This window comes from Oncorhynchus mykiss, chromosome 25 (assembly GCF_057628025.1).
Source record: "Oncorhynchus mykiss isolate SJ-2025 chromosome 25, ASM5762802v1, whole genome shotgun sequence".
Lineage (NCBI taxonomy): Eukaryota > Metazoa > Chordata > Actinopteri > Salmoniformes > Salmonidae > Oncorhynchus > Oncorhynchus mykiss.
Window position 1 is genome coordinate 2,667,501 of NC_143046.1, and position 25,000 is coordinate 2,692,500.

The following is a 25,000-nucleotide window of genomic DNA, read 5'->3' on the forward strand; positions in this document are numbered from 1 at the left end:
GTGGTAGTAGTTGTAGTAGTTGTCGTCGTGGTAGTAGATGTAGTAGGTGTCGTCGTGGTAGTAGTTGTAGTGTAATAGGATTGTACCTGATGGGCAGGCTGTGACAAGCCAGTCTCATCTCCTCCTGTGAAGCGGGTCGTGATGAGGCCTGAGAGAAGCTGTCTTCCTCAGAGCTCTGGGACGGATTCAGGGGGATGTATTCCTTACCATCCTACAGAATATAATATCAGTCAGTCCTTATCACTCTACGGAATATAATACCAGTCCTTATCATCCTACACAATATAATATCAGTCAGTCCTTATCATCCTACAGAATATAATATCAGTCCTTATCATCCTACACAATATAATATCAGTCCTTATCATTCTACAGAATATAATATCAGTCCTTATCATCCTACATAATATAATATCAGTCCTTATCATCCTTCAGAATATAATATCAGTCCTTATCATCCTACACAATATAATATCAGTCAGTCCTTATCATCTTACAGAATATAATATCAGTCCTTATCATCCTACACAATATAATATCAGTCCTTATCATCCTACACAATATAATATCAGTCCTTATCATCCTACACAATATAATATCAGTCCTTATCATCTTACAGAATATAATATCAGTCCTTATCATCCTACACAATACAATATCAGTCCTTATCATCCTACACAATATAATATCAGTCCTTATCATCCTACACAATATAATATCAGTCCTTATAGTCCTACAGAATATAATATCAGTCCTTATCATCCTACACAATATAATATCAGTCCTTATCATCCTAAAGAATATAATATCAGTCCTTATCATCCTACAGAATATAATATCAGTCCTTATAGTCCTACAGAATATATCAGTCCTTGTCATCCTACACAATATAATATCAGTCCTTATCGTCCTAAAGAATATAATATCAGTCCTTATCATCCTACAGAATATAATATCAGTCCTTATAGTCCTACAGAATATAATATCAGTCCTTATCATCCTACACAATATAATATCAGTCCTTATCATCCTACAGAATATAATATCAGTCCTTATCATCCTACAGAATATAATATCGGTCCTTATCATCCTACACAATATAATATCAGTCCTTATCATCCTTCAGAATATAATATCAGTCCTTATCATCCTACAGAATATAATATCAGTCCTTATCATCCTACACAATATAATATCAGTCCTTATCATCCTACAGAATATAATATCAGTCCTTATCATCATACACAATATAATATCAGTCCTTATCATCCTTCAGAATATAATATCAGTCCTTATCATCCTACAGAATATAATATCAGTCCTTATCATCCTACACAATATAATATCAGTCCTTATCATCATACAGAATATAATATCAGTCCTTATCATCATGCACAATATAATATTGGTCCTTATCATCCTACAGAATATAATATCAGTCCTTATCATCCTAAAGAATATAATATCAGTCCTTATCATCCTACACAATATAATATCAGTCAGTCCTTATCATCCTACACAATATAATATCAGTCCTTATCATCCTAAAGAATATAATATCAGTCCTTATCATCCTACACAATATAATATCAGTCCTTATCATCCTACACAATATAATATCAGTCCTTATAGTCCTACACAATATAATATCAGTCCTTATCATCATACACAATATAATATCGGTCCTTATCATCCTACAGAATATAATATCAGTCCTTATCATCCTAAAGAATATAATATCAGTCCTTATCATCCTACACAATATAATATCAGTCCTTATCATCCTACACAATATAATATCAGTCCTTATCATCCTACACAATATAATATCAGTCCTTATCATCATACACAATATAATATCGGTCCTTATCATCCTACAGAATATAATATCAGTCCTTATCATCCTACACAATATAATATCGGTCCTTATCATCCTACAGAATATAATATCAGTCCTTATCATCCTACAGAATATAATATCAGTCCTTATCATCCTACACAATATAATATCAGTCAGTCCTTATCATCCTACACAATATAATATCAGTCCTTATCATCCTAAAGAATATAATATCAGTCCTTATCATCCTACACAATATAATATCAGTCCTTATCATCCTACACAATATAATATCAGTCCTCATAGTCCTACACAATATAATATCAGTCCTTATCATCCTACACAATATAATATCGGCCCTTATCATCCTACAGAATATAATATCAGTCCTTATCATCCTAAAGAATATAATATCAGTCCTTATCATCCTACACAAAATAATATCAGTCAGTCCTTATCATCCTACAGAATATAATATCAGTCCTTATCATCCTACAGAATATAATATCAGTCCTTATCATCCTACAGAATATAATATCAGTCCTTATCATCATACACAATATAATATCAGTCCTTATCATCCTTCAGAATATAATATCAGTCCTTATCATCCTACAGAATATAATATCAGTCCTTATCATCCTACACAATATAATATCAGTCCTTATCATCCTACAGAATATAATATCAGTCCTTATCATCCTACACAATATAATATCAGTCCTTATCATCCTTCAGAATATAATATCAGTCCTTATCATCCTACAGAATATAATATCAGTCCTTATCATCCTACACAATATAATATCAGTCCTTATCATCCTACAGAATATAATATCAGTTCTTATCATCATACACAATATAATATCAGTCCTTATCATCCTTCAGAATATAATATCAGTCCTTATCATCCTACAGAATATAATATCAGTCCTTATCATCCTACACAATATAATATCAGTCCTTATCATCCTACAGAATATAATATCAGTCCTTATCATCATACACAATATAATATCGGTCCTTATCATCCTACAGAATATAATATCAGTCCTTATCATCCTAAAGAATATAATATCAGTCCTTATCATCCTACACAATATACTATCAGTCAGTCCTTATCATCCTACACAATATAATATCAGTCCTTATCATCCTAAAGAATATAATATCAGTCCTTATCATCCTACACAATATAATATCAGTCCTTATCATCCTACACAATATAATATCAGTCCTTATAGTCCTACACAATATAATATCAGTCCTTATCATCATACACAATATAATATCGGTCCTTATCATCCTACAGAATATAATATCAGTCCTTATCATCCTAAAGAATATAATATCAGTCCTTATCATCCTACACAATATAATATCAGTCCTTATCGTCCTACACAATATAATATCAGTCCTTATCATCCTACACAATATAATTTCAGTCCTTATCATCATACACAATATAATATCGGTCCTTATCATCCTACAGAATATAATATCAGTCCTTATCATCCTACACAATATAATATCGGTCCTTATCATCCTACAGAATATAATATCAGTCCTTATCATCCTACAGAATATAATATCAGTCCTTATCATCCTACACAATATAATATCAGTCAGTCCTTATCATCCTACACAATATAATATCAGTCCTTATCATCCTAAAGAATATAATATCAGTCCTTATCATCCTACACAATATAATATCAGTCCTTATCATCCTACACAATATAATATCAGTCCTTATAGTCCTACACAATATAATATCAGTCCTTATCATCCTACACAATATAATATCGGTCCTTATCATCCTACAGAATATAATATCAGTCCTTATCATCCTAAAGAATATAATATCAGTCCTTATCATCCTACACAATATAATATCAGTCAGTCCTTATCATCCTACAGAATATAATATCAGTCCTTATCATCCTACAGAATATAATATCAGTCCTTATCATCCTACAGAATATAATATCAGTCCTTATCATCATACACAATATAATATCAGTCCTTATCATCCTTCAGAATATAATATCAGTCCTTATCATCCTACAGAATATAATATCAGTCCTTATCATCCTACACAATATAATATCAGTCCTTATCATCCTACAGAATATAATATCAGTCCTTATCATCATACACAATATAATATCGGTCCTTATCATCCTACAGAATATAATATCAGTCCTTATCATCCTAAAGAATATAATATCAGTCCTTATCATCCTACACAATATAATATCAGTCAGTCCTTATCATCCTACACAATATAATATCAGTCCTTATCATCCTAAAGAATATAATATCAGTCCTTATCATCCTACACAATATAATATCAGTCCTTATCATCCTACACAATATAATATCAGTCCTTATCATCATACACAATATAATATCGGTCCTTATCATCCTACAGAATATAATATCAGTCCTTATCATCCTAAAGAATATAATATCAGTCCTTATCATCCTACACAATATAATATCAGTCCTTATCATCATACACAATATAATATCGGTCCTTATCATCCTACAGAATATAATATCAGTCCTTATCATCCTAAAGAATATAATATCAGTCCTTATCATCCTACACAATATAATATCAGTCAGTCCTTATCATCCTACACAATATAATATCAGTCCTTATCATCCTAAAGAATATAATATCAGTCCTTATCATCCTACACAATATAATATCAGTCCTTATCATCCTACACAATATAATATCGGTCCTTATCATCATACACAATATAATATCGGTCCTTATCATCCTACAGAATATAATATCAGTCCTTATCATCCTAAAGAATATAATATCAGTCCTTATCATCCTACACAATATAATATCAGTCCTTATCATCATACACAATATAATATCGGTCCTTATCATCCTACAGAATATAATATCAGTCCTTATCATCCTAAAGAATATAATATCAGTCCTTATCATCCTACACAATATAATATCAGTCAGTCCTTATCATCCTACACAATATAATATCAGTCCTTATCATCCTAAAGAATATAATATCAGTCCTTATCATCCTACACAATATAATATCAGTCCTTATCATCCTACACAATATAATATCAGTCCTTATAGTCCTACACAATATAATATCAGTCCTTATCATCATACACAATATAATATCGGTCCTTATCATCCTACAGAATATAATATCAGTCCTTATCATCCTAAAGAATATAATATCAGTCCTTATCATCCTACACAATATAATATCAGTCCTTATCATCCTACACAATATAATATCAGTCCTTATCATCCTACACAATATAATTTCAGTCCTTATCATCATACACAATATAATATCGGTCCTTATCATCCTACAGAATATAATATCAGTCCTTATCATCCTACACAATATAATATTGGTCCTTATCATCCTACAGAATATAATATCAGTCCTTATCATCCTACAGAATATAATATCAGTCCTTATCATCCTACACAATATAATATCAGTCAGTCCTTATCATCCTACACAATATAATATCAGTCCTTATCATCCTAAAGAATATAATATCAGTCCTTATCATCCTACACAATATAATATCAGTCCTTATCATCCTACACAATATAATATCAGTCCTTATAGTCCTACACAATATAATATCAGTCCTTATCATCCTACACAATATAATATCGGTCCTTATCATCCTACAGAATATAATATCAGTCCTTATCATCCTAAAGAATATAATATCAGTCCTTATCATCCTACACAATATAATATCAGTCAGTCCTTATCATCCTACAGAATATAATATCAGTCCTTATCATCCTACAGAATATAATATCAGTCCTTATCATCCTACAGAATATAATATCAGTCCTTATCATCATACACAATATAATATCAGTCCTTATCATCCTTCAGAATATAATATCAGTCCTTATCATCCTACAGAATATAATATCAGTCCTTATCATCCTACACAATATAATATCAGTCCTTATCATCCTACAGAATATAATATCAGTCCTTATCATCATACACAATATAATATCGGTCCTTATCATCCTACAGAATATAATATCAGTCCTTATCATCCTAAAGAATATAATATCAGTCCTTATCATCCTACACAATATAATATCAGTCAGTCCTTATCATCCTACACAATATAATATCAGTCCTTATCATCCTAAAGAATATAATATCAGTCCTTATCATCCTACACAATATAATATCAGTCCTTATCATCCTACACAATATAATATCAGTCCTTATAGTCCTACACAATATAATATCAGTCCTTATCATCATACACAATATAATATCGGTCCTTATCATCCTACAGAATATAATATCAGTCCTTATCATCCTAAAGAATATAATATCAGTCCTTATCATCCTACACAATATAATATCAGTCCTTATCATCCTACACAATATAATATCAGTCCTTATCATCCTACACAATATAATATCAGTCCTTATCATCATACACAATATAATATCGGTCCTTATCATCCTACAGAATATAATATCAGTCCTTATCATCCTACACAATATAATATCAGTCAGTCCTTATCATCCTACAGAATATAATATCAGTCCTTATCATCCTAAAGAATATAATATCAGTCCTTATCATCCTACAGAATATAATATCAGTCCTTATCATCGTACAGAATATAATATCAGTCCTTATCATCCTACACAATATAATATCAGTCAGTCCTTATCATCCTACAGAATATAATATCAGTCCTTATCATCCTATAGAATATAATATCAGTCCTTATCATCCTACAGAATATAATATCAGTCCTTATCATCCTAAAGAATATAATATCAGTCCTTATCATCCTACACAATATAATATCAGTCCTTAACATCCTACAGAATATAATATCAGTCCTTAACATCCTACAGAACGGGAAATACCGACATGTAACACACAAATCTTGTTTAAGCAAAAGGCCCGAGGGGGTGTGTTATGTGGCCAATATACCACGGCTAAGGTGTGTTCTTATGCACGACACATCTCTGAGTGCCTGGACACAGCCCTCAGCCGTGGTATATTGGTCATATACCCCAAACCCCCGAGGTGCCTTATTGCTATTATAAACTGGTTACCAACATAATTAGAGTATAAATAAACGTTTTGTCATACATATGGTCTGATATACCACGGCTGTCAGCCAATCAGCATCCAGGGCTCGAACCACCCAGTTTATAATGTCTGATATACCACGGCTGTCAGCCAGTCAGCATTCAGGGCTTTGAAACACCCCGTTTATAATGTCTGATATACCACGGCTGTCAGCCAATCAGCATTCAGGGCTTTGAAACACCCAGTTTATAATGTCTGATATACCACGGCTGTCAGCCAGTCAGCATTCAGGGCTCGAACCACCCAGTTTATAATGTCTGATATACCACGGCTGTCAGTCAATCAGCATCCAGGGCTCGAACCACCCAGTTTATAATGTCTGATATACCACGGCTGTCAGTCAATCAGCATCCAGGGCTCGAACCACCCAGTTTATAATGTCTGATATACCACGGCTGTCAGTCAATCAGCATCCAGGGCTCGAACCACCCAGTTTATAATGTCTGATATACCACGGCTGTCAGTCAATCAGCATCCAGGGCTCGAACCACCCAGTTTATAATGTCTGATATACCACGGCTGTCAGTCAATCAGCATTCAGGGCTCGAACCACCCAGTTTATAATGTCTGATATACCACGGCTGTCAGTCACATTGGCCTCGTTCCATTTCTGTATGTGACCCCCATTCTTCCAGAAATGGCCACTATGACTTCAGTGTTGACAGATCAGACATGACTAGATTGGGTAAAACCTCTGTGTCTTACTGGTAGGTTGTCGTCCTGTAGTAGGTCTCCCAGGATATCTACCAGGGCTTGGAAGGGAGGTCTCTCTCGGGGCTCGCCCTGCCAGCAGGCCAGCATTATACCATAGCTATTAAGAGAGACACACAGACACATGTTACAGCAAAGAGATGTCCTACAGGCCAGCAGAGATATCCTACAGGCCAGATGGATCCCATAACTACCAGCAGAGATATCCTACAGGCCAGCAGAGATGTCCTACAGGCCAGCAGAGATATCCTACAGGCCAGATGGATCCCATAACTACCAGCAGAGATATCCTACAGGCCAGCAGAGATGTCCTACAGGCCAGCAGAGATATCCTACAGGCCAGATGGATCCCATAACTACCAGCAGATATATCCTACAGGCCAGATGGATCCCATAACTACCAGCAGAGATATCCTTTACAGGCCAGCAGAGATGTCCTACAGGCCAGCAGAGATATCCTACAGGCCAGCAGAGATGTCCTACAGGCCAGCAGAGATATCCTACAGGCCAGCAGAGATGTCCTACAGGCCAGCAGAGATATCCTACAGGCCAGAAGGATCCCATAACTACCAGCAGAGGGCAACAGAGACACATAGTAGGGCCAAAGAGTGTTAGAGTGCACTCCCACAGCCACTATTAGTTCTATCCACTACAGCGCACAGAGCACACAGTACCTTACATTACTAAGTATATTGTGTGCTTGGGTTTGCATGAAATGTATGCAAGGTAGGTAAGGAGTGAGTGACTCACACATAACTACATATATCTTGTGAATTATTCTAGGATCTGTGTTGACTCACATATAACTAACTACACATATCTTGTGAATTATTCTAGGATCTGTGTTGACTCACATCTCAGGAGATGCTGTTTCAGGAGCTCTCATCCTGGTTCCATCTTTCAGTCGTTTACAGAAGTCCTCATCGATCTGGACACCTGGGTACGGAGATGCACCTGAGGAGAGGAACACTGGTGTTATCAGAGATAAGGTGTGTCTGTCAGGATGGATGGCTAACCGAGGCAAGAACAGTGTCTCTCACTGCTAAAATACCTAAATGTCTCACCCAGAGAGAAGATCTCCCAGAGTAGAACACCAAAGGACCAGACGTCAGACTGGCTGGTGTAGACCTTGTCAAAGATACTCTCTGGAGCCATCCACTTCAGTGGCAGACGGGCCTGCAGAGAGAGAAGAGAGGGGGGAAAAAAAAAAAAAAAAAAAATATATATATATATATATATATATATATATATATATATATATATATATAGAGAGAGAGAGAGAGAGAGAGAGAGAGGGAGAGGAGAGAAGTGAGACAGAGAGAGAGATAGAGAATTTATTCAGCAACACACCCTTAGAATAAAGGGTTCCAGAAGGATCCTTTCGGCCGACCCCACAGTAGAACCATTTTGTGTTCCATGTAGAACCGTCTATGGAAAGGGTTCTACATGGAACTCAAAAATGTTCTTTCTACCTGGAAACCAAATAGGTTCTACCAGGAAAATAATGTTTCTTCAAAGAGTTCTCCTATGGGGACAGCCGATTAACCCTTTTAGGTTCTAGATAGCACCTTTTAGGTTCTAGATAACACCGTTTAGGTTCTAGATAACACCTTTTAGGTTCTAGATAACACCTTTTAGGTTCTAGATAACACCTTTTAGGTTCTAGATAACACCTTTCTAGGTTCTACGACTCTAGTGGATGACAACCTAGACATACTGCTCCTCCGGTGACAGAGATTTGAATTTGCCGTTGGCCCTGATGTAACTACCCCGAGTTTGCCGTTGGCCCTGATGTAACTACCCCGAGTTTGCCGTTGGCCCTGATGTAACTACCCCGAGTTTGCCGTTGGCCCTGATGTAACTACCCCGAGTTTGCCGTTGGCCCTGATGTAACTACCCCGAGTTTGCCGTTGGCCCTGATGTAACGACCCCGAGTTTTTCCCCCGAGGTGTGTGTGTGTCTTACACTGCCTTTCCTGACGTAGTCGGGGTCTTTGTAGATGTCTCTAGCCAGGCCGAAGTCACAGATCTTCACCACGTTGTTCTCTGACAGCAGGATGTTCCTCGCTGCAAGGTCCCTGTGGATACACTGCCGAAATACACACACACACACACACACACACACACACACACACACACACACACACACACACACACACACACACACACACACACACACACACACACACACACACACACACACACAGAAACACACACACACACACACACACACACACACACACACACACACACACACACACACACACACACACACGGATGTAACTTCTCCAACATACTGAGCTCCTTACTACCTGAGATACAGTGGGAGGGAGGAGCTTTACTATCACATCACAGGGGAGGGAGGAGCTTTACTGTCATGACATAGAGGGAGGAGCTTTACTATCACAACATATGGGAGGGAGGAGCTTTACTATCACAACATATGGGAGGGAGGAGCTTTAATATCACATCACAGGGGAGGGAGGAGCTTTACTGTCATGACTGAGTGGAGGGAGGAGCTTTACTATCACGACATAGTGGGATGGAGGATCTTTGATGTCATGACATTGTGGAGGGAGACACTACTAAAATACGAGGGTGCCTCTTCCTCTTCCACCTCCTCTTCTGTTAAATACGAGGGCGCCTCTTCCTCTTCCACCTCCTCTTCTGTTAAATAGGAGGGTGCCTCTTCCTCTTCCACCTCCTCTTCTGTTAAATAGGAGGGTGCTTGTATTGGTTCTGTGTGTTTCTGCTGACCAGAAGGAACGTTTGTTGGCCTCGCTTGATTTCATTAGTATCCTGTCGTGTTTTGAGCTACGGAACAGGACACCTGTCAAAATAGTAATTTTTGAAGTGTCAGATGATGTTGACATTTTAATGCAAAATAAATCAGTGGGTTTTGTCCAACATGTCTCTGGACCCACTCACTGTCACAGTCATACCCTGGACCTAGTTTTGTCCCATGGAATAAATGTTGTGGATCTTAATGTTTTTCCTCATAATCCTGGACTATCGGACCACCATTTTATTACGTTTGCAATTGCAACAAATAATCTGCTCAGACCCCAACCAAGGAACATCAAAAGTTGTGCTATAAATTCACAGACAACACAAAGATTCCTTGATGTCCTTCCAGAGTCTACCCATGGACGCCAGAGGACAAAAATCAGTTAACCACCTAACTGAGGAACTCAATTTAACCTTGTGCAATACCCTAGATGCAGTTGCACCCCTAAAAACTAAAAACATTTGTCATAAGAAACTAGCTCCCTGGTATACAGAAAATACCCGAGCTCTGAAGCAAGCTTCCAGAAAATTGGAACGGAAATGGTGCCACACCAAACTGGAAGTCTTCCGACTAGCTTGGAAAGACAGTACCGTGCAGTATCGAAGAGCCCTTACTGCTGCTTGATCATCCTATTTTTCTAACTTAATTGAGGAAAATAAGAACAATCCGAAATTCCTTATTGATACTGTCGCAAAGTTAACTAAAAAGCAGCATTCCCCAAGAGAGGATGGCTTTCACTTTAGCAGTGATAAATTCATGAACTTCTTTGAGGAAAAGATCATGATTATTAGAAAGCAAATTACGGACTCCTCTTTAAATCTGCGTATTCCTTCAAAGCTCAGTTGTCCTGAGTCTGCATAACTCTGCCAGGACCTAGGCTCAAGAGAGACGCTCAAGTGTTTTAGTACTATATCTCTTGACACAATGATGAAAATAATCATGGCCTCTAAACCTTCTAGCTGCATACTGGACCCTATTCCAACTAAACTACTGAAAGAGCTGCTTCCTGTGCTTGGCCCTCCTATGTTGAACATAATAAACGGCTCTCTATCCACCGGATGTGTACCAAACTCACTAAAAGTGGCAGTAATAAAGCCTCTCTTGAAAAAGCCAAACCTTGACCCAGAAAATATAAAAAACTATCGGCCTATATCGAATCTCCCATTCCTCTCAAATATTTTAGAAAAGGCTGTTGTGCAGCAACTCACTGCCTTCCTGAAGACAAACAATGAATACGAAATGCTTCAGTCTGGTTTTAGACCCCATCATAGCACTGAGACTGCACTTGTGAAGGTGGTAAATTACCTTTTAATGGCATCAGACCCAGGCTCTACATCTGTCCTCATGCTCCTAGACCTTAGTGCTGCTTTTGATACCATCGATCACCACATTCTTTTGGAGAGATTGGAAACCCAAATTGGTCTACACGGACAAGTTCTGGCCTGGTCTAGATCTTATCTGTAGGAAAGATATCAGTTTGTCTCTGTGGATGGTTTGTCCTCTGACAAATCAACTGTGTTCCTCAAGGCCCTGTTTTAGGACCACTATTGTTTTCACTATGTATTTTACCTCTTGGTGATGTTATTCATGTCAATGTCATTCGGAAACATAATGCTAACATTCACTATGCAGACGACACAGCTGTACATCTCAATGAAACACGGTGAGTGGATGGCGGCAAATGCTTTACTTTTAAACTCAGACATAACAGAGATGCTTGTTCTAGGCCCCAAGAACCAAAGAGATCTGCTGTTGAATCTTGATGGTTGATGGTTGTACAGTCGCTTCAAATAGAACTGTGAAGGACCTCGGCGTTACTCTGGACCCTGATCTCTCTTTTGAAGAACATATCAAGACCATTTCAAGGACCGCTTTTTTCCATCTACGTAACATTGCAAAAATCGGAAACTTTCTGTCCAAAAATGATGCCAAAAAATTAATCCATGCTTTTGCCACTTCTAGGTTAGACTACTGCAATGCTCTACTTTCCGGCTACCCGGATAAAGCACTAAATAAACTTCAGTTAGTGCTAAATACGGCAGCTAGAATCCTGACTAGAACCCAAAACATTTGATTATATTACTCCAGTGCTAGCCTCCCTACACTGGCTTCCTGTTAAGGCAAGGGCTGATTTCAAGGTTTTACTGCTGACCTACAAAGCATTACATGAGCTTGCTCCTACCTATCTCTCTGATCTGGTCCTGCCGTACATACCTACACGTACGCTATTTTTAAGCAAACAGCTGGAGGCAGGGCTTTCTCCTATAGAGCTCAATTTTTATGGAATGGTCTGCCGATCCATGTGAGAGATGCAGACCTTGAACTCTTTACTGAAGACTCATCTCTTCAGTAGGTCCTATGATTGAGTGTAGTCTGGCCCAGGAGTGCGAAGGTGAACAGCAAGCCACTGGAGCAACGAACCCCCCTTGCTGTCTCTGCCTGGCCGGTTCCTCTCTCTCCACTGGGATTCTCTGCCTCTAACCCTATTACAGGAGCTGAGTCACTGGCTTACTGGTGCTCAACCATGCCGTCCCTAGGAGGGGTGCGTCACTTGAGTGGGTTGAGTCACTGACGTGATCTTCCTGTCCGGGTTGGCGCACCCCTCGGGTTTGTGCCGTGGGGATATCATTGTGGGCTATACACGGCCTTGTCTCAGGATGGTAAATTGGTGGTTGAAGATATCCCTCTAGTGGTGTGGGGGCTGTGCTTTGGCAAAGTGGGTGGGGTTATATCCTGCCTGGTTGGCCCTGTCCATGGGTATCGTCGGATGGGGCCACAGTGTCTCCCGACCCCTCCTGTCTCCAGTATTTATGCTGCAGTAGTTTATGTGTCGGGGGTCTAGGGTCAGTCTGTTATATCTGGAGTATATCTCCTGTCTTATCTGGTGTCCTGTGTGAATTTAAGTATGCTCTCTCTAATTCTCTCGCTCTCTCTCTCTCTTTCTCTCTCTTTTCTCTCGGAGGACCTGAGCCCTAGGACCATGCCTCAGGACTACCTGGCCTGATGACTCCTTGCTGACCCCAGTCTATCTGGTCGTGCTGCTGATCCAGTTTCAACTGTTCTGCCTGCGGCTATGGAACCCTGACCTGTTCACCGGATGTGCTACCTTGTCCCGGACCTGCTGTTTTTGAATCTCTCTCTCTACCGCACCTTCTGTCTCTAACTCTTAATGATCGGCTATGAAAAGACAACTGACATTTACTCCTGAGGTGCTGACCCGTTGCACCCTGTACAACCACTGTGATTATTACTATCTGACCCTGCTGGTCATTTATGAACATTTGAACATCTTGGCCATATACTGTTATAATCTCCACCCGGCACAGCCAGAAGAGGACTGGCCACCCCTCAGAGCCTGGTTCCCCTCTAGGTTTCTTCCTAGGTTCTGGCCTTTTCTAGGGAGTTTTTCCTAGCCACCGTGCTTCTACACCTGCATTGCTTGCTGTTTGGGGTTTTAGGCTGGGTTTCTGTACAGCTCTTTGTGACATTAACTGATATAAAAAGGGCTTTATAAATATATTTGATTGATACCCTATGCTAGCAAAAGAGGTAGTGAGAGAAACCAGTAGTAGCACCTACAGTCTCAGTCGCACTCCGTAACATGTTTTTTAGGCTTTAATCTGTGTCTGGGAAACAAGCCCAGGATGTGGTATTATTGGATAATCTATTTGCATTACACCTCTTCCTCTTCCTCCTCCTCCTCCTTCTCCTCCTCCTCCTCCTCTTCCTCACACCCCCTGTCAGACTGGTCTCTAGAATCTCTGTGATTTCTAGGGAGATCGATATGGTGTAGTGCACTACTTTAGTCCAGAGACTTATACCACACCATGTGTGGTTCTGGGAAACTGGCCCGGTACAGTATGTATTATTATATATTATACAGCTTGTTCTCTATAATCTGTGTGTGGTTTCTGGGACAATGAGTTTTTAGGGAGAAATCTTCTGGGGCGATGGGTTTTTCGGATTAAATCTTTTGGGGTGATGGGTTTTTAGGGAGAAATCTTCTGGGGCGATGGGTTTTTAGGGTGATTTAAAAAAAATGGATGATGGGTGTGTGGTTGCTGGGGAGATACCATTCGCGAGGCCAGGAACTCCATTCCTCTGGCCACCTGGAAACTATAGCAGATCAGATCTTCTATAGTGAGAGGAGTCTTCCATAGGTCCTCCACTGGAGAGAGAGAGAGAGAGGGAGGGGGAGAGAGAGAGAGAGAGAGAGGGGCGAGAGAGAGAGAGAGAGAGAGAGAGGGAGAGAGAGAGAGAGAGAGAGAGAGAGAGAGAGGGGGGAGAGAGAGAGAGAGAGAGAGAGAGAGAGGGGGAGAGAGAGAGAGAGAGAGAGAGAGAGAGAGAGAGAGAGGGAGAGAGAGAGAGAGAGAGAGAGAGAGAGAGAGGGGGGAGGGAAAGGATTTAACTCAGGTATAACTTGTTTTGATTCTACATTCTTGAGGCTCTTCAGTCAAAAGGTCAAGACTGAACTTTCAGCACTTAAAATCCCCAAATCCCATTGACATTAATGCATTATTTATGTCAGTCTGAAGTTAGGATTTGGCTAACACTGCAATTCACACTACTCACTCTTTTCCACAGCAGGAGAGGGGCTCTTCTGATTGGACTTGCTGGATGACTGACTCTGGGGGCTGCCAATAGAGGAGGAGGACGGGGAAGGTGGGAGGCGGGCTCTCGGCTCCACTTGTCCTGCCTCTATCATGCGTCTCACCTGGCTCTGAGTCTTAGGGGAGCGGTCCTGAGGAACACACAGGTACATCATGTAGGTTACCATCTACACATTTGCCAGGATTTAATCAGTCACTTTGCTGTATTTAAATGTAATTTAATCAGTCACTGTGCTGTATTTAAATGTAATTTAATCAGTCACTGTGCTGTATTTAAATGTAATTTAATCAGTCACTGTGCTGTATTTAAATTTAATTTAATCAGTCACTGTGCTGTATTTAAATGTAATTTAATCAGTCACTGTGCTGTATTTAAATGTAATTTAATCAGTCACTGTGCTGTATTTAAATGTAATTTAATCAGTCACTGTGCTGTATTTAAATGTAATTTAATCAGTCACTGTGCTGTATTTAAATGTAATTTAATCAGTCACTGTGCTGTATTTAAATGTAATTTAATCAGTCACTGTGCTGTATTTAAATGTAATTTAATCAGTCACTGTGCTGTATTTAAATGTAATTTAATCAGTCACTGTGCTGTATTTAAATGTAATTTAATCAGTCACTGTGCTGTATTTAAATGTAATTTAATCAGTCACTGTGCTCTATTTAAATGTAATTTAATCAGTCACTGTGCTGTATTTAAATGTAATTTAATCAGTCACTGTGCTGTATTTAAATGTAATTTAATCAGTCACTGTGCTCTATTTAAATGTCCTTTCCGATTTAGACGCCATATGCAGCGTTTCCCATTGGTGTGGTCTCAGTGAACGCGGGACGTTGTCTTTCTAAACATGAAATGCGGACAAAGCGCGTTAGGATTGAGACCCGGGGACTTAGTCTATTCCAACAACCATCGTGTTATTAGAGGGGAGTGTTATAATGGGCCCTTTTCACCAGCTCTGCAACAGAACAGTCCCCAACACTCACCATCACTTTCCATACACCTCTATGATTGATTTCAGTTGTTTTTGTCAATTGAACAAAACATTCTGTAATTGTTGTATGTTATTAATCCTAGTGTCACCCTGATAAAACAGTTATATTATGTCAATCATATATATATATATATATATATATATAAGGCCTGATCCTGAACAAGCCCAGAAATACTGTATGTTACAGCCCAATACCCAGAAATACTGTATGTTACAGCCCAATACCCAGAAATACTGTATGTTACAGCCCAATACCCAGAAATACTGTATGTTACAGCCCAATACCCAGAAAACCTTTTGCTAAACACACCACGAGTCAGTAACTAACTAAATGCCTCTGAAAACTAAAGACTCAGGACTGGTTTCCTGGACACAGTCTGAAGTCTAGTCTTGGACTAAGAATCACTATCAATGGTGAATCTCCATGGAGCATGATTTATTTTTTACAACAGAACTAGGCTTAATCTGTATCCGGAAACCAACGTCAGAGTTTCACAAAGTTTACCCTGTAAGGTGGGGAGATCTCCCTCTTGGCTCTCAGGTATTTGGGCAGGTTAGGGGTTAAGGGTTAGCATTAGGTCTTACCCTGTAAGGTGGGGAGATCTCCCTCTTGGCTCTCAGGTATTTGGACAGGTTAGGGGTTAAGGGTTAGCATTAGGTCTTACCCTGTAAGGTGGGGAGATCTCCCTCTTGGCTCTCAGGTATTTGGACAGGTTAGGGGTTAAGGGTTAGCATTAGGTCTTACCCTGTAAGGTGGGGAGATCTCCCTCTTGGCTCTCAGGTATTTGGACAGGTTAGGGGTTAAGTGTTAGCATTAGGTCTTACCCTGTAAGGTGGGGAGATCTCCCTCTTGGCTCTCAAGTATTTGGACAGGTTAGGGGTTAAGGGTTAGCATTAGGTCTTACCCTGTAAGGTAGGAAGAACTCTCTCTTGGCTCTCAGGTATTTGGACAGGTTAGGGGTTAAGGGTTAGCATTAGGTCTTACCCTGTAAGTTAGGAAGAACTCTCTCTTGGCTCTCAGGTATTTGGACAGGTTAGGGGTTAAGGGTTAGCATTAGGTCTTACCCTGTAAGGTAGGAAGAACTCTCTCTTGGCTCTCAGGTATTTGGACAGGTTAGGGGTTAAGGGTTAGCATTAGGTCTTACCCTGTAAGTTAGGAAGAACTCTCTCTTGGCTCTCAGGTATTTGGACAGGTTAGGGGTTAAGGGTTAGCATTAGGTCTTACCCTGTAAGGTAGGAAGAACTCTCTCTTGGCTCTCAGGTAGTTGGACAGGTTCCCATACTTGCAGTACTCCACCACCACCATGAGGGGGGCGCTGGGTTTGGTGCATGCCCCCAGGAGGTTGACCACGTTAAGATGGTTCCCAATGTGGATCAGGATCTTCAGCTCTGACATCAGAGCCTTGTGGTCACTGGCACACGCTCCCTCTGGATACAGAAGACAGGGAGAGACGAGGTCAGGACACGGACACACACACACAAACACACACACACGGACACACACACACACACACGGACACACACGCACACACACACACGGACACACACACACACACACACACGGGGACACACACACACACGGGGACACACACACACGGGGACACACACACACACAGGGACACACACACACACAGACGGGGACACACACACACACACACACGGGGACACACACACACACGGGGACACAGACGGGGACACACACACACACACACGGGGACACACACACACACACAGGGAGTAGCCTAGTGGTTAGAGCGTTGGACTAGTAACCGGAAGGTTGCAAGTTCAAACCCCCGAGCTGACAAGGTACAAATCTGTCGTTCTGCCCCTGAACAAGGCAGTTAACCAACCCACTGTTCCTAGGCCGTCATTGTAAATAAGAATTTGTTCTTAACTGACTTGCCTAGTTAAATAAAGGTCAAAAAATAAAAAACACACACACACACCTTTCAACATCTTCACCGCCACAGTGTCCAGGCTGCTCTTCTTGCTGATTCCAAAGATGGAGGCCTCGATGACCTTCCCAAACGCTCCATGACCCAACACCTTCCCTGAGAGAGGAGAGAAGGAGAGGAGAGACAGAGAGAGAGGAGAGGAGAGGAGCGAGAGAGAGAGAGAGAAGGAGAGGAGAATTAGAGAAACCAGATGTGTTTCTACTTCCAAAAGTAAAGACGTTTTGATTTATCTGCTGGTCTGGTTCACTGATCCTAATGTCCCTCCAGACTGCAACATCTGCTCTCTCTGTTAATTATCTCTGCATAGTCTCTTCACCCCTACCTACATGTACTAATTACCTCAACTAACCTGTACACGGTACCGGTACCAGCTGTATATAGCCTCGTTATTGTTGTTACTTTAACTGCATTGTTGGTTAAGGGCTTGTAAGTAATCATTTCACTTTAATAAGGTCTACCTACACCTGTTGTATTCAATGCACGTGACGAATACAATTTGATTTGATGAGTCAAATGTAATAAATCTAAAAGTTAGAATGTAACAAGATTCTAATTCCGATGTCCAAAGGGTTTGCCATCCATCACTCTGGACGGGACCCAGACACTACCCCTTGGGACTGTGTGTGTGTTACAGAGCACTGAACAGAGCGTGAACCAGCATCATTACCACTGACTGCTACCCTCATCATCGTCATCAGTAGCAGTCTGGGCTCCAGACCCATTCAACAGGAACAGAGGAAACCAGAATGTAACATTCATTAGTTTGGTTGATTATTTTTGCTAACTCACTCACTCATTCTTCAGTTTGTTTATTCTTTCATTCCTCCATATGCTCCCTCCCTCCCTCTATCCATCTCTCCCTCCCTCTATCCATCTCTCTCTCCCTCCCTCTCTCTATCTCTCTATCCTCCCTCCCTCTCTCTATCTCTCTATCCTCCCTCTCTCTATACCGCCATCCATCCATCCCTCCCTCTCTCGATCTCTCTATCCCTCTCTCCCTCTATCCATCTCTCCCTCCCTCTATCCATCCCTCCCTCCCTCTATCCATCTCTCTCTCCCTCTATCTATCACTCTCTATCCTCCCATCCATCCCTCCCTCTCTCGATCTCTCTATCCCTCTCTCCCTCTATCCATCTCTCCCTCCCTCTATCCATCTCTCCCTCCCTCTATCCATCCCTCCCTCCCTCTATCCATCCCTCCCTCCCTCTATCCATCTCTCTCTCCCTCTATATATCACTCTCTATCCTCCCTCCCTCCCTCTCTCTCTCTCCCTCTATCCCTCTATCTATCTATCTATCTATCTATCTATCTATCTATCTATCTATCTATCTATCTATCTATCTATCTATCTCTCTCTCTCTCTCTCTCTCTCTCTCTCTCTCTCTCTCTCTCTCTCTCTCTCTCTCTCTCTCTCTCTCTCTCTCTCTCTCTCTCTCTCTCTCTCTCTCTCTCTCTCTCCCTCTCTCTCCCTCTCTCTCTCTCTCTCTCTCTCTCTCTCCCTCTCTCCCTCTCTCTCTCTCTCTCTCTCTCTCTCTCTCTCTCTCTCTCTCTCTCTCTCTCTCTATCTATCTATCTATCTATCTATCTATCTATCTATCTATCCCTCGCTCCCTCCCTGCTGGGGTGGCAGGTACCCTAGTGGTTAGAGCGTTGGGCCAGTAACCGAAAGGTTACTGGATCGAATCCCCGAGTTGACAAAGTAAAAATCTGTCGCTCTGCCCCTGAGCACGGCAGTTAACCCACTGTTCCCTGGGCGCTGAAGACGTGGATGTCAAGGCAGCCCCCCCCACCTCTCTGATTCTAAGGGGGTGGGTTAAAAATATCCCTCCATCCCTCCTCTTCTTACCTAGTCGTAGTTTGTCCACAGATATCTCCCACTGGGAGGAGTCGTACGAGAGGTATTCAAACTGCTCATCCAGAGGAACCTCCCCTGGGTCCATTATGATGGACAGATAGCCTGTCTTTATGTCTGCTGGGTTCACCTGGAGAGAGAGAGGAGAGAGAGAGAGAAGAGGCTCAGTGAAACATGGCCACATTGATGTTGAACATCTCTGTTAGCCATACGTGTTGAACCAAACATCTCTGTTAGCCATACGTGTTGAACCAAACATCTCTGTATCTCTGTTAGATCGTAGACATACTGCCTTTGATATTTCACATAGAGACTTGGGGTATTTGCACCTTGCCTCCTTTCGCCATGTGACTAAAGAGCTGAGGGGGATGTTACAGAGGTGAGGTCAGAGTTCACAGTCACTCTGATTGGAGGCGATCCATGATCTCTTAGAACAGAGAGAGCCTATAGAGAGCCTATAGGAGTTCACAGGGTGTGTGTGTTCTGACCCGTTTGACGTTGCAGAAGATGAGGATGAGTAGAGCACAGAAGAACACAGCGAAGACGCCTGTCCCGATCAGAATCACGATCTCCACGTTAGCCCTGTCACTGGAACCTGGGATAAACAACAACAACAACATCAGCCCTGTCACTGGAACCTGGGATAAACAACAACAACAACATCAGCCCTGTCACTGAACCTGGGATAAACAACAACAACATCAGCCCTGTCACTGGAACCTGGGATAAACAACAACAACATCAGCCCTGTCACTGGAACCTGGGATAAACAACAACAACATTAGCCCTGTCACTGGAACCTGGGATAAACAACAACAACATTAGCCCTGTCACTGGAACCTGGTGAGATAAACAACAACAACATTAGCCCTGTCACTGGAACCTGGGATAAACAACAACAACATCAGCCCTGTCACTGGAACCTGGGATAAACAACAACAACATCAGCCCTGTCACTGGAACCTGGGATAAACAACAACAACATTAGCCCTGTCACTGGAACCTGGGATAAACAACAACAACATTAGCCCTGTCACTGGAACCTGGTGAGATAAACAACAACAACATTAGCCCTGTCACTGGAACCTGGGATAAACAACAACAACATTAGCCCTGTCACTGGAACCTGGTGAGATAAACAACAACAACATTAGCACTGTCAATGGAACCTGGTGAGATAAACAACAACAACAACATTAGCCCTGTCACTGGAACCTGGTGAGATAAACAACAACAACATTAGCACTGTCACTGGAACCTGGTGAGATAAACAACAACAACATTAGCCCTGTCACTGGAACCTGGTGAGATAAACAACAACAACATTACCCCTGTCACTGGAACCTGGTGAGATAAACAACAACAACATTAGCTATGTCACTGGAACCTGGGATAAACAACAACAACATTAGCCCTGTCACTAGAACCTGGTGAGATAAACAACAACAACATTAGCCCTGTCACTGGAACCTGGTGAGATAAACAACAACAACATTAGCTCTGTCACTGGAACCTGGGATAAACAACAACAACATTAGCCCTGTCACTAGAACCTGGGATAAACAACAACAACATTAGCCCTGTCACTGGAACCTGGTGAGATAAACAACAACAACATCAGCCCTGTCACTGGAACCTGGTGAGATAAACAACAACAACATTAGCCCTGTCACTGGAACCTGGGATAAACAACAACAACATCTGCTCTGTCATTGGAACCTGGTGCGATAAATGAAACCTGGAGGGATGAATGGAACCTGGAGGGATGAATGGAACCTGGAGGGATGAATGGAACCTGGAGGGATGAATGGAACCTGGAGGGATGAATGGAACCTAGAGGGATAAATGGAACCTGGAGGGATGAATGGAACCTGGAGGGGAACCTGGAGGGATAAATGGAACCTGGAGGGATGAATGGAACCTGGAGGGGAACCTGGAGGGATAAATGGAACCTGGAGGGGAACCTGGAGGGATAAATGGAACCTGGAGGGATAAATGGAACAGGGAGGGTGAATGGAACCTGGAGGGGAACCTGGAGGGATAAATGCAACCTGGAGGGATAAATGGAACAGGGAGGGTGAATGGAACCTGGAGGGGAACCTGGAGGGATAAATGTAACCTGGAGGGATAAATGGAACAGGGAGGGTGAATGGAACAGGGAGGGTGAATGGAACCTGGAGGGGAACCTGGAGGGATGAATGCAACCTGGAGGGATACATGGAACCTGGAGGGATGAGTTCTCAGAGGGGATGCTATAACCAGTTAAATATCAATTTAGTTCATTATTTTTCACCAGCTAACCCACTGAATAATAACCTGAATCATGTATCACCAGCTAACCCACTGAATAATAACCTGAATCATGTATCATCAGCTATCCCACTGAATAATAACCTGAATCATGTATCACCAGCTATCCCACTGAATAATAACCTGAATCATGTATCATCAGCTATCCCACTGAATAATAACCTGAATCATGTATCACCAGCTATCCCACTGAATAATAACCTGAATCATTTATCATCAGCTATCCCACTGAATAATAACCTGAATCATGTATCACCAGCTATCCCACTGAATAATAACCTGAATCATTTATCATCAGCTATCCCACTGAATAATAACCTGAATCATGTATCATCAGCTATCCCACTGAATAATAACCTGAATCATTTATCATCAGCTATCCCACTGAATAATAACCTGAATCATGTATCACCAGCTATCCCACTGAATAATAACCTGAATCATTTATCATCAGCTATCCCACTGAATAATAACCTGAATCATGTATCACCAGCTATCCCACTGAATAATAACCTGAATCATTTATCATCAGCTATCCCACTGAATAATAACCTGAATCATGTATCATCAGCTATCCCACTGAATAATAACCTGAATCATTTATCATCAGCTATCCCACTGAATAATAACCTGAATCATGTATCACCAGCTATCCCACTGAATAATAACCTGAATCATGTATCATCAGCTAGCCGGCAAGTAGCCTAGTGGTTAGAGTGTAGAGGTGGCAGGGTGGCCTAGTGGTTAGAGTGTAGAGGCGGCAGGGTAGCCTAGTGGTTAGAGTGTAGAGGCGGCAGGGTAGCCTAGTGGTTAGAGTGTAGAGGCGGCAGGTAGCCTAGTGGTTAGAGTGTAGAGGTGGCAGGTAGCCTATTGGTTAGAGTGTAGAGGCGGCAGGGTAGCCTAGTGGTTAGAGTGTAGAGGTGGCAGGTAGCCTAGTGGTTAGAGTGTAGAGGTGGCAGGTAGCCTAGTGGTTAGAGTGTAGAGGTGGCAGGTAGCCTAGTGGTTAGAGTGTAGAGACGGCAGGTAGCCTAGTGGTTAGAGGGTAGAGGTGGCAGGTAGCCTAGTGGTTAGAGTGGAGAGACGGCAGGTAGCCTAGTGGTTAGAGCGTAGAGACGGCAGGTAGCCTAGTGGTTAGAGGGTAGAGGTGGCAGGTAGCCTAGTGGTTAGAGTGTAGAGGTGGCAGGTAGCCTAGTGGTTAGAGTGTAGAGGTGGCAGGTAACCTAGTGGTTAGAGTGTAGAGATGGCAGGTAGCCTAGTGGTTAGAGGGTAGAGGTGGCAGGTAGCCTAGTGGTTAGAGGGTAGAGGAGGCAGGTAGCCTAGTGGTTAGAGTGTAGAGATGGCAGGTAGCCTAGTGGTTAGAGTGTAGAGGTGGTAGGTAGTCTAGTGGTTAGAGTGTAGAGGTGGCAGGTAACCTAGTGGTTAGAGGGTAGAGGTGGCAGGTAGCCTAGTGGTTAGAGTGTAGAGGTGGCAGGTAGCCTAGTGGTTAGAGTGTAGAGGTGGCAGGTAACCTAGTGGTTAGAGTGTAGAGATGGCAGGTAGCCTAGTGGTTAGAGGGTAGAGGTGGCAGGTAGCCTAGTGGTTAGAGTGTAGAGGAGGCAGGTAGCCTAGTGGTTAGAGTGTAGAGGAGGCAGGTAGCCTAGTGGTTAGAGTGTAGAGGTGGCAGGTAGCCTAGTGGTTAGAGTGTAGAGGTGGCAGGTAACCTAGTGGTTAGAGTGTAGAGGTGGCAGGTAGCCTAGTGGTTAGAGTGTAGAGGTGGCAGGTAACCTAGTGGTTAGAGTGTAGAGTATATTTGTATGTGTGTGTGTCTGAAGGCTGTGTGTGTGTGTGTTCCTGTCTCACCCAGCACTGTGACGGCAGCGGAGGAGTGTGCGCAGCCCCTCTGATTACAGGCGGTGCAGGTGTAGAGACCGGCGTCCTCTTCTCTGACTCGCTGGATACTCAAAGTCCTGTTGGCGTCCTGTAGCTGCAGTCCTACACACACACACACACACACACACACACACACACACACACACAAACACACACACACACACACACACACACAGCTGTCAATCACTGACACAAACACACACGTAAGCGTGCACTTCCGCACACACCCACACCACTCTGACAAACACACACACACACACCACTCTGACAAACACACACACACACACACCACTCTGACAAACACACACACACACATACACTCACCTAGTCTTGCTTGTCTGCTAACCTGACAACTACTCAGATTGATGTAGCCAGCCCAGCCAATCCTCCTCCCTCCCTCCCTCCCTCCCCCTCTATCACTCTATCACTCATTCTCTCCACATGTCATGTGTTTAATGTCTCCAAAGTACAAGTCCCCAGCTGTCTGTAACCCTGCCAGGTTGTCACTCAATCCGACCCTCTGACCTCTAATGCCTCAAAGACACACTGTGGAAGCTGATGTCTCATGTCTTCAGCTACAGGTGTGTGTGTGTGTGTGTGTGTGTGTGTGTGTGTGTGTGTGTGTGTGTGTGTGTGTGTGTGTGTGTGTGTGTGTGTGTGTGTGTGTGTGTGTGTGTGTGTGTGTGTGTGTGTGTGTGTGTGTGTGTGTGTGTGTGTGTGTGTGTGTGTGTCACTCAGGTGTTAGTGTCCTCCCAGGTATGTGCTGTAGGGTGACATTATCCCTGTGTGATTGACAGGGCTACTTGAGTGTCTATTCCTTTACCCAGAAGGAAGAGAGGAAGAGGAAAGAGGGAGACACATGGAGAGAGGGAGACACAGGGAGAGAGGGAGACACAGGGAGAGAG

At 41.9% G+C, this 25,000-nt stretch overlaps 1 protein-coding gene across 2 annotated transcripts in view; it reads right to left on the bottom strand.

Annotated features, from left to right (window-relative positions):
* Positions 1 to 25,000, bottom strand: part of flt4 (fms related receptor tyrosine kinase 4) — a 200,076-nt gene that overhangs the window by 14,442 nt on the left and 160,634 nt on the right. For both annotated transcript variants that reach the window (XM_090221227.1, XM_090221226.1), the window contains exons 16-27: positions 24,066 to 24,197; positions 20,405 to 20,511; positions 19,911 to 20,046; positions 18,056 to 18,160; positions 17,335 to 17,537; positions 15,074 to 15,242; positions 14,575 to 14,669; positions 9,680 to 9,802; positions 8,779 to 8,890; positions 8,569 to 8,668; positions 7,709 to 7,814; positions 87 to 211 (exon numbers count right to left, since the gene is read on the bottom strand). In XM_090221227.1, coding sequence (XP_090077353.1) covers positions 87 to 211; positions 7,709 to 7,814; positions 8,569 to 8,668; positions 8,779 to 8,890; positions 9,680 to 9,802; positions 14,575 to 14,669; positions 15,074 to 15,242; positions 17,335 to 17,537; positions 18,056 to 18,160; positions 19,911 to 20,046; positions 20,405 to 20,511; positions 24,066 to 24,197 — 1,513 coding nt within the window. The remainder of the gene's footprint in view (positions 1 to 86; positions 212 to 7,708; positions 7,815 to 8,568; positions 8,669 to 8,778; positions 8,891 to 9,679; positions 9,803 to 14,574; positions 14,670 to 15,073; positions 15,243 to 17,334; positions 17,538 to 18,055; positions 18,161 to 19,910; positions 20,047 to 20,404; positions 20,512 to 24,065; positions 24,198 to 25,000) is intronic.